At 39.0% G+C, this 10,962-nt stretch overlaps 1 protein-coding gene across 1 annotated transcript in view; it reads right to left on the minus strand.

Annotated features, from left to right (window-relative positions):
- scfd1 (sec1 family domain containing 1) overlaps window positions 1–10,690 on the minus strand; it is a 36,797-nt gene extending 26,107 nt beyond the window's left edge. Inside the window, exons 1-8 of the mRNA XM_014407597.3 lie at window positions 10,569–10,690; window positions 9,319–9,389; window positions 8,636–8,724; window positions 8,004–8,094; window positions 6,873–6,995; window positions 6,418–6,505; window positions 1,857–1,946; window positions 887–942 (exon numbers count right to left, since the gene is read on the minus strand). Of these exons, the coding sequence (XP_014263083.1) occupies window positions 887–942; window positions 1,857–1,946; window positions 6,418–6,505; window positions 6,873–6,995; window positions 8,004–8,094; window positions 8,636–8,724; window positions 9,319–9,389; window positions 10,569–10,599 (639 nt within the window). The 5' untranslated portion in view covers window positions 10,600–10,690. The remainder of the gene's footprint in view (window positions 1–886; window positions 943–1,856; window positions 1,947–6,417; window positions 6,506–6,872; window positions 6,996–8,003; window positions 8,095–8,635; window positions 8,725–9,318; window positions 9,390–10,568) is intronic.
- Between the last annotated feature and the right edge of the window lie 272 nt (window positions 10,691–10,962).

A 10,962-nucleotide genomic window follows, 5' to 3' on the forward strand; every position in this document is an offset into this window, starting at 1 on the left:
TCTTGGATGCTGGTATTCATAGGGATGATTTTTTTTTAAAACAAACTATTCACCTAAATGTTGTTCCAGTTCACAAAAACAACAAAACAAAACAACCAGATTTGGGTTTCTGAGCAACCTCTTGTTGGAGCTAGGCCCAGGGGGATCAACGTGCATATAGTGATTGGGTGTTAGCCCTTGGGGCCTGGAAGGGCTCAGCCTAAATAAGCCATATGGGCCACCCCTTCTATGGACCCACCACCTGTAGAAGGGGTAATAGAGATCCAGTGGAATGTGGATTTGGTAACATTTGAAGCCAGAGACCATGGTCCGATCCCCAGTTGCTGAAACTCTGCTTTGGGTAACTGGAATAGGTAGCTAGTGGAGGAGGAGTCTGGGCTAGTACTTGAGGCCACTGAATCTGAGTGGAACATGTTCTGTACTTCCATTGCTGACATGGCTGTACGGAGCAGCGGCTGCAAGGGGGATGGTGCCTGTTGTGGTGGTAACTCCCAAACCAGATGGTAGACACTGGAGGTGAAGAGAGCTTTCAAGCTAAAGGAGTCGTCCTATTAAACATGGTTAACTTGAGGGACTCCGGAGGATACTGACAGGTACTGGCAAGCTAAGCGGAGCGCAGCCAAGGCAGCAGCCAAGGCAGCAGCCAAGGCAGCAGCCAAGGCAAAAACTGGGGTGTGGGAAGAGTTCGTTGAGGTCACAGAGCAAGACTTTTGGTCGGCCTTGAAATGTTTCTGGCAAACGACTCAGGAGAGGAAGAGCAGGTTCCCATCAACATGCAATATAGTGGGGATGGGACTCTGCTAGTCTCAACTGAGGTCATAGGTGGGCAGTGGAAGGAATACCTTGAGATACAATGAGCAGTTTTTACATGTTAGAGTGGACTCACCACAGCAACCATTTCTGCTGCGTTTCCTCTAGGACAGCGGATGATAGGAACCGCACCTGGTCAACAACAATACACTTTAATGAAGTCTCATTAAACTTAACAACAACAAAAAAAATAATAATGCCAATTGCCAAAGAGATACACATCTTTATCAACAGAATCCCTAAATTAGAAGGTTAAAATGGTTTACAGACAAATAGAATTCAGAGAGATGTTTTCTTCCAATGAAGCATCACTACTTGGTTCAATGTTGAGCCACTATTTAATAAGAATGATGTGCAAATAGTGAGTTACAGGTAACTTAAGGTTGTCAAAAAAACCTTCAAATACTATACTGACTATTGTGGTCTAAAAATGTTGAGACCAGTTTTACAAAGAAAAATTGACTCTAAAAGGTCAGTTTTACTGACAGAGTCAGAGAGTTAGTCTAACTTTCTAACTGAACTTTCAGATCGACCCAGTGAATAGCTGTCCCAACCTACAGACCAACACACAATCCCCAGAAAATTCTGACAAAAGAGTTCACCATTACATGAAAAGCTTATTCATTCTTCTTTGGCTGGTTTTCACTGATCTAAATTGCCATGTGTGAAACAGTATTACTGTATATACTACATTAGTGAAGAGGACTGATTGCATTTGTGATTATAAATCGTTAACAGAAAACTAAGAGATTTCCACTCCCATCTACATACTTTGGCCACTGTGGTATTGTGCCAATTTGTCCTTACTGTAAACTAGCAAAGCTACTGTGGTTTTGACAGAGTCGAGGGAGTTTGACAAGTTGAGGAGTTTTTACCCCGATAATAAAAAAAGATTGTATTACCATCTAGTGGACTGTAACAGTAACACACCCAACTGAAAAAAAATGCTTCAGCTAAAAAAATAAACATTGTGAAATCCAGGTGAATTTGTAAGCACACAGATATCAGATATTTGCCTTGGCTGTCATTCTATGAGCCACACTCACCAAGAGTGACGAAGAAACAGAAAAGACTGTCTACAATGGTGTCCATGATGGCCTCCATGTCTGTGTCCTGGATGTCTGCCCTGTTGATGGCTGCACAGGAGTGAAAAAACAGGCAAAGCAGAAACACTTACTCTGTGTTTATTTAAGTAGAAAAGGTGGCAGCTAAAACAACATGTCTCTTCTAGTCATTATATTACGTCTAGTATAGGAAGCTATGCTCACTATATATATAAGTGTGTTTGTGTTGGTCATTCAAGTTTCAGTGACTAAAGCTGTCTGTATGTCATACTATTTCCTTTGAATTTAATAAATGTCAGTACACATAATATGAAATACAAGACAAGATACTCCTCTTTACACATACATATCCATCAGGGTTTTATGACACATAATGTGTTGTGTTCTTTTGCTAATCTACACACCTGATAGCTTAACTCTTAATACATGGATTTCAGGTTTATACTGAATTATGTGCAATAAACCACCATTTGTCACAATCTTAGATCAGTTCATCACAAACTACTTCTGCAATGTGAAATATCCTGCTGATATTTTAGCAGAACCTTTAAATTAAAATATTATTACACTTCAATTAAATCTAAGTAGATTTAAATGGATAAGTGAAATAATGATTTCAGACGAGGCAGGTGAAGGCACCTCAGTAGTCTCGGGGACAGATTTGCTAATGGTCTGCACCAGCATGTAACCCTCTTTTAGTGTTAGGGTCATTGTTTAGCTCAGTGTGCCAAGTAGGGCTGCCACGATTTGTCGACTAGTCACGATTACGTCGACTATCAAAATCGTCGACGACTGATTTAATAGTCGACGCGTCGTTTGAAACTTTGTAAGATCACAAAAGACGCAGGAATAAGTGGCAGGATTTAAGAGTGTAATAACGGACTGAAACAGAAGATGGCAGCATTGCATGTACAAGGATGTCAGCTACCGTTAAACCCCGAAGAAGAAGAAGCAGCTGTGTCCCAGAATTCATAGCGCGGCCCAGCGCAGTTTCCAACAATGGCGGCAGCTAGTTAGTTTTAATGTTACTCTTATTATTCTTTCTGGGTCACAAAATAAACGTTTAACATATTTTCAGGCGAGAATGTAGCTGTGTAAACCTCAAATATCTGCTCAGTTTATCAGGACACCACATATTTTCAAAAGCGCTCCGACGTTTTCGGAGACATCTGTTACCCACTAGCTCGTTAGCGAGCCGGGGGCTAGGCTCACTAGCGCCCTGAGAACACCGGACTCCCCGCAAATCGTTTTCAAACCCACCGCCGTCTTTCGCTACTCAGGTTAAATATATATGAGTCACTTAGATAACTTAAAATGTTATTGTTTGGCTTTTTTTTTTTTTAGTATTTTATTTGTTCCAGAGTAAATCGGTTTGGCTGAGATTAAAGTTATAGTTTTTACACAGCTGAATAAACGTCAAGCAGACAACTGATTATCAGAAGTGTGAGATGCTCCAGAATATACTCCAGTGTCCTGTTATATTTTAGATGGCAAGGAGTTTATTAAACTTCACTGAAACAATCTGCAAATTTCATTAAAATTTAATAAACTATCATCTTGTCTTTATTTTTAGTTAGCACAGACCTTAAACACTTAAAGCTGTAAGCTAATGATAGTTATATAAGAGCAGATGCTGCTGGTGCAATAAGCTGTAGTTTTACGTCTAATGGATGATGATCTGATTAGTCGACTAATCGCAAAAATAATCGGTGACTAGTCGACTATCAAAATAATCGTTTGTGGCAGCCCTAGTGCCAAGCAGGTGATGTATATGCCATGAAGTGAACACAGCGGTCCAGGTTCTAATGTGCTCCGGGTTATTTGTAGTATTTGCCCTTACCCTGCTCTGTTCTACTTTGCTGTCATCTCCTGGCTGCTTTTATCATAATAACTCAAAAAAACAAGACCCACAAAAATGATGACCAAAAAAAGGTCCTGTCAGAATTTCCTAAAGCAACACGTTGTGTTTTGTACTTTAATTCCATGTATTTCCATACATATGTTTCCGCTTGAGAGGGCAAAAGTTTTTAGAAGAACAGTATAAATGAATCGCACAAACCCAATTTACTAAGGTTTGCGGTCTGCAATTTGCTGCAAACTGTGCTGGAGAAAAAGCAATTGCTGTGGCTGTGACATCTGCTACTGACAGTGCTCACTGGTTTGGAAAGGGAGGGGAAAAATTATGTTGTCAAAACATCTTGTCCTCAGGCTGTGGGTGCTGTACTGGAGCTCTCTGGTTTCTGTAAATGTATATTTGGATGAAATAATGCCACCACGTGGGGGGTGAGGAGCATTAAATTGTTCATTAAAACACAGGTAAGTGCTACATAGCTAGATTAAACAAACTGCCACACGTAAATCTTACATTTTGTTGACTTGGACTTTCAGAAAAAAAGTTCCTATAGTATTCATTCAGTAAAGCTGAGTGAGTATTTTTCCAGGTCAGGTAAACCCGTAGGAAAGGGTTAGGAGATGTATGCTCACATGTTGGTGCCATACTCTACGCCCCTCTGACAGTTATAAATACATAGTGAGTAGTGCATTCAATAGCACAGTAACTATCTGGCATTTTTAAACTCAAAGATATTCAAAGGAGGGCTGGAGAATAAAGAACTGCTGAACTGTTTTGCCCACCAAGTCTGGCATGACAACTATGGATTGCCAAGTACTTTTGAAGGACTTCTTCGTGTGTGTACATCACTATCATATACTTTTATCTCTTATATTGTCACTTGATTTTCTGATCTTCCTATTTAGCTTCTTCCGTGAAGCACTTTGAAACGTGACTCAATAAAATGTTTCAAATAAATTATTTTATTAGAAAACAATAATATACATCTAAAAACCTCACAACATCAAAATGCTGTTTGAAGCTTCAGATTTGGTTTTAAGCTTCAACTTACAGTTGTGGTCAAAAGTTTACATGCACTTGTAAAGAACATAATATCAAGGCTCTCTTGAGTTTCCTGTTATTTCTACAACTCTGATTTTCCTCTGATAGAGTGATTGGAACAGATACTTCTTTATCACAAAAAACATTCATGAAGTTTGGTTCTCTTATGACTTTATTATGGGTTAACAGAAAAAAGTGATCACATCTGCTGGGTCAAAAATATACATACAGCAGTGCTAATGTTTGGTTACATGTCCCTTAGCCATTTTCACTTCAATTAGGTGCTTTTGGTAGCCATCCACAAGCTTCTGGTTGAATCTTTGACCACTCCTCTTGACAGAATTGGTGCAGTTCAGTTAAATTTGATGGCTTTCTGACATGGACTTGTTTCTTCAGCATTGTCCCCATGTTTTTAATGAGCTTTAAGTCAGGACTTTGGGAAGGCCATTCTAAAACCCTTATTCTAGCCTGATTTAGCCATTCCTTTACCACTTCTGATGTGTGTTTGGGGTCACTGTCCTGTTGGAACACCCAACTGCGCCCAAGACCCAACCGTCGGGCTGATGATTTTAGGTTATGTTGAAGAATTTGAAGGTAATCCTCCTTCTTCATTATCCCATTTACTCTCTGTAAAGCACCAGTTCCATTGGCAGCAAAACAGCCCCACAGGATCAAACTACCACCACCATGCTTGATTGTAGGCATGGTGTTCTTGGGGTTAAAGGCCTCACCTTTTCTCCTCCAAACATATTGCTGGGCATTGTGGCCAAAAAGCTAGATTTTTGTTTCGTCTGACCACAGAACTTTCCTCCAGAAGGTCTTATCTTTGTCCATGTGATCAGCAGCAAACTTCAGTCGAGCCTTAAGGTGCTGCTTTTGGAGCAAGGGCTTCCTTCTTGCACGGCAGCCTCTCAGTCCATGGAGATGCAAAACACGTTTGACTGTGGACAATGACACCTGTGTTCCAGCAGCTTCTAATTCTTGGCAGATATGCTTTTTGGTGATTCTCGGTTGACTCTTCACCCTCCAGACCATTTTTCCCTCAGCAGCAGATGACAGCTTGCGTTTTTTTTTCTGATCGTGGCAGTGACAAAACAGTGCCATGCACTTTATACTTACAAACAATTGTTTGCACTGTTGCTTTTGGGACCTGCAGCTGCTTTGAAATGGCCCCAAGTGACTTTCCTGACTTGTTCAAGTCAATAATTTGGTCCATGCTGAGCTCCTTTGACTGTCCCCATTGTAGCGTTTGTATCCAATGAGCCCTATTTAACTGGCCTCAGAGAAGTCACCAGCTGTAGTCACTCATAATCACTCACAAGAAGTTAAGAGGCTATGCTATGAAGCTCATTTCACTGACAACTTTCTAAGTCACCAAAATTGCTAATTCATGTTGCTGTATGTATATTTTTGACCCAGCAGATGTGATCACTTTTTTCTGTTAACCCATAATAAAGTCATAAAAGAACCAAACTTCATGAATGTTTTTTGTGACAAAAGAGTATCTGTTCCAATCACTCTGTCAGAGGAAAATCAGAGTTGTAGAAATAACGGGAAACTGTAGATTTAGATCACAAAGACAGAAAGGTGTGTGTGTGTGTGTGTGTGTGTGTGTGTGTGTGTGTGTGTGTGTGTGTGTCTTTGTTTTACCATGGTAGGAAATGAGCTCCTTATTTTGATGGCAGAGGATGAACATATCATCTTCCAAAGTGATAAAGTTTAGATACTGATCAAACACCTGAAACACAAACAGATATCAGCCTGATTAATTAGTGCTGGACACAATAATGTTACACCTGCTCGGTGAATCTATTACAAAACCTGTGTTACTGAGCTGATATAAATTATCCCGCAAGGTTGCAAAGAGAAGGAAGCAAAAATAATGACCACAATCTAGCAATAATAATAATAATAATGATAGTAATAAAAGCAAAAGTAAAAAAATCAAATAAACCTTTTAATATTTACATTTGTCAAATGTTGCTAATTTTTTTGTTATTTAATAAATTGTCATTGCCTTATTGAAATATTTTTGCATTTTAAACATTTATTTAGTTGTCACTGCACCAAAAAGGAGTGCTTCATAAACACAGAAAGAACGTAACCTTGGTGACTTGGGTAACAGCGTTAGCAGCCAATGCGGCACTGGCAATGTCCTCCAATTTACTTCTACTGATGGCAGAGATGAAGTTCAGATAGTATGACTCATACAGCTGGTTCCTCAAGTCCTACACACACACACACACACACACACACACACACACACGCACACACACACACACACACACACGCACACACACAATGATGAGATTGCGAATATGATGAACACTGCATTTCTAAAAATTAGTGCGTAGTAGGCCAAAATATCTCAGTCTGACAAGTACTGATTATTGGATCGTTAAATAATCAACAAAAATGTTTCCAGAGCTCAAGATCATCCCTAAGTGTCCACACTATATGTGCCACAATTTTAAAAAAATGACATGACACAACAGAACCAAGACATCCTTTAAGAATCGGGATCAATTCATCAAGTTCTGTTTTCCCTCCACACCAAGCAGCAGTACTTGGTTCTTTATTGCAAGCAAGTTCTGTATTAGAGTATTCTGACAACAAAAATCCAGAAAATATTCCAGTGTGGGATGCTGAGTATCATCAGTTGCTAAAAGATGATAAATGATAATAACAATATTTTGCTGCTGCATTTTTAACCTCTAAGAACCTGTCGTCCACATATGTGGACATCACATTTTGGGATGTCTAGACCACAATATTAAATTTTGCACAATCAACCCAAATAGCAAAGAGAAATTAAAGATTCATGCAATTAAAGAGTTCAAGAGTTAAAGAGGCATTAGGAGGTTAATGAACTCATCAAATCACAAAAACACAGAAACTTGGGCTTAAATTTAAGAAGGAAAGCCGTGAGCTTTCCTCACAGATGACACAAACACAGAAAAATGATAAATCATTTCTCAATAAAAAGGAAAGGTCAAGCTCCAGAAAGGCGGACGAATAAACGAATAAAGCTGGGATTGTCAATGTTTTTACCAAACTTTAATGACAGATGAAAATTAAACGGGATAACTGAAAAATGATTTGAGCTTTTAGCGTCTTTTAGCTCATGGTTTTGGTCCTGCAACTTCTGAAAGGAACTCTTCTGTAATTCCCAGAGTAGATAAACGCACTCAGGCAAAGAGCTGAGTGCAGCTTAATGAGTTACTGTGTGCGATCACCTGACAAATCCTGTCGATGTTCTCCTCTGTGGGCATGACGAAATAAATAGCAGGAACATCTGGAATAGGATCTCTGTCTGAATGAAGCAGCCTGAACACACACACACACACACACACACACACACACACACACACAAAATTTTTTCTCTGTTAAAAACTGCAAAAAGTAAAATTTGGGAAACAGCTGCCCCATAATCAACTGCTACAATGTTGTGCAAAACTCTTGTTTCTTTATATTTTGCTAGGAAAATGAAACATTTTTAGCAATTATTATTTTCACAGATTCAACTGAAGAAATGTATTAATTCATTCATATTTTGAATCTATTTATGAATTTCTATAATGATTATATAACAGCAAGTTTTTTGTTATACACAACTGATTTCAGAAAAAGTGTGTGAAAGTTTTGGTGCCAAAACCACAGCATATTTAAACCGAGGTAAACAGCTGAGGTGACTCTCCAGTGCCTTCTCTGAGAGGAGCATGTGACCAGCTGGCTTTGTGGTGATTACCGATGATTATGATTATTTTTGATTATGTAATATTTTGTTTTGCTGTTCTCTTAAAACAGCTCTGTGTGTGTGTGTGTGTGTGTGTGTGTGTGTGTGTGTGTGTGTGTGTGTGTGTCCTACAGATGCAGAGTGATGCCCATGTCTCGGAGCTCTTTGACAGACAGCAGTGGGGAGATGATGTCTTGGCCAAACCGGTCATATATTAACACCTGCAGAAAAGGCAGAGATCAAAAGACTTTTTCTGACCCAGGCAGAAATCACAAATACAAAGTCTTACTGATAAACCACACAACACTTATTTATGTGACTGCTTTCACTGTGTGAAAAGTCTGGCATGTGAAAGCAGTGATTGCTAGTGGAATGCAGATCTGAGGGTGAACTACTGATACATACATACACTGATTAACAGCATGAAAGATTGAGTTGGGGATGTGGGCTGGCACTGACATCAGCTGATTTGCCAGCATTGTGGCTTAGGTTGACTACATGGCCTATGTGAACTATAGAATTATTATGTATTTATTTATTAAACTTTGAGTTCACCTTGAAAAGCATGACATTCTTCATTACACAGTAAGCACGTACACTGTCCCTTCAACTCCTCTTAGAAACACAGGATGTGGATTTTATGAGGCTGAGTTAATCCTAAATAAGATTTAACACACAATGCAGCACACTGCATTTTCTGAAGACATTGAGCATTTATGCACGGCGAGTATGAGTCTCAGTATTTAAGTCATGATTTCAGGCTGGATGTTTTTCCTTGACGCCTGTTGAGTTACTGCACTGTCAAAGTGACTTACCTTCCATACTGGCTCAGCTGCAGTGTTCTTCAGAGGAGGTGCATTGAAGTTCAACATTCGCTTCAAAGCGACTGCAGAAATGCAACACAGAAACTTTTATGTTAGGGCACACACAACCAGATCAGTATCCACATGGCTAATAAATACTGCTCCATTAATAGTAGCTTAACTGAGAAGCAGTTGTTTCTGTAATCAAAATGTTGTTTTAGACATCTCAACAAATACTCTTCTGAAATATGTCAAGGGTTTAACATGCTTTTTTTTTAATAGTGAAACGAGCCTGGGGATATGGCATGCCATATGACAAAATAAAGCCTAAAATCTTTGCATTTTAGGCTTTATTTGTCACATTTGTTTCTTTAAAATATCAATAATGACTATCTGCTATGATAATCATAATTGACTAACTGTTGCACTTTTGACTAAAAACGAAATTCTGTAGGATGTGATTTTAGTGTGTGGAAACATTTCTCTGAGCATTTCATAGAGAAAATATTTATTAACTTGAAACTAGACTACTAATGCAGTCCTCTGGGACTGCAGTAAACAGCTAGCTTTATTTTTTGCCAGCTATCGATTTGATAATCCCACTAATCACTGCAGCTCTAGATCACACATTGATAAATCTCTTTATTCACTGACCAGACTGCCCACAAAAATATTCAATAAATGTACTTGAATAAAAAAAAGTATATGCAAGAATAAGACATCCACATTCTCCTGTCCATCCAATATTTAATATTAATAAATAATATTAAAAAGCAATACAACAATAAACTGATCCAAACAACAAAGCTTACTGAAACCATAAGAGTATAATCACATGATGACGAGAGGATTCATCCAGTGTATATGAAGCTAGAAACTAGAAATAGCTTAAGGCTTTCTTCACAGTTAGCAGGAGGCTAGCTATCCGTAGCTATTTCTACCGTAGTAGAGCTAGCAGCACTGATAGCTGACAGGACGACGGGTTAACTTTGGGTAAATAATTTAACAGTGTGGTTGACAAGTTAACGTGTCTGTAAATATAGGAAAAATGAACGAGTTCCGCTATAAATAGTGAAACAGGAACATTAATGAAGTAGCTCAGCCCCTGTTAGTTTAGCGCGTAGTTTAGTTTGTCAGCTATTTAAGAGGGGGAATGGTATCTCAGTCAGACTTCGGGTTGGTGGACCTCTCCACAGACCGTCAGCGCTGCTGTCTTTCGCCTGATATAATGCTAACGAAGGAAAGAAAACATTTTAACAAACCTGTCTGCTTCTCCCGGACAGACGCCGCCATGTTTGATGTTGTTAGTTACGGAGTGACTGATGACGTGGCACCAGCTCGACGTCAGCTCACACGTCAGAGAAGAGTAGAAAGTGAAGAGGTCTCACTCTGGTGCTGTTTAACAGAGAATACAAGAAAGAACGCAGATCATCAAAGTAAAGTTCCGTTTTCCAGTAGACCAATAATGAAATTTTTAACAGCTGTTTTTCAGAGTTATGTGGTCCTCACAAAACAGCCACTACAGGCACTGATTTAATAGAATATGAGGAATTGATTAGGAGTATGAAATATTTGAAATGAGCTCAGCCTTAATTCAATTCAATTTTATTTATATAGCGCCAAATCACAACAAAAGTCGCCTCAAGGCGCTTCATA

The sequence above is a fragment of the Maylandia zebra genome, linkage group LG19, assembly GCF_041146795.1.
Source record: "Maylandia zebra isolate NMK-2024a linkage group LG19, Mzebra_GT3a, whole genome shotgun sequence".
Lineage (NCBI taxonomy): Eukaryota > Metazoa > Chordata > Actinopteri > Cichliformes > Cichlidae > Maylandia > Maylandia zebra.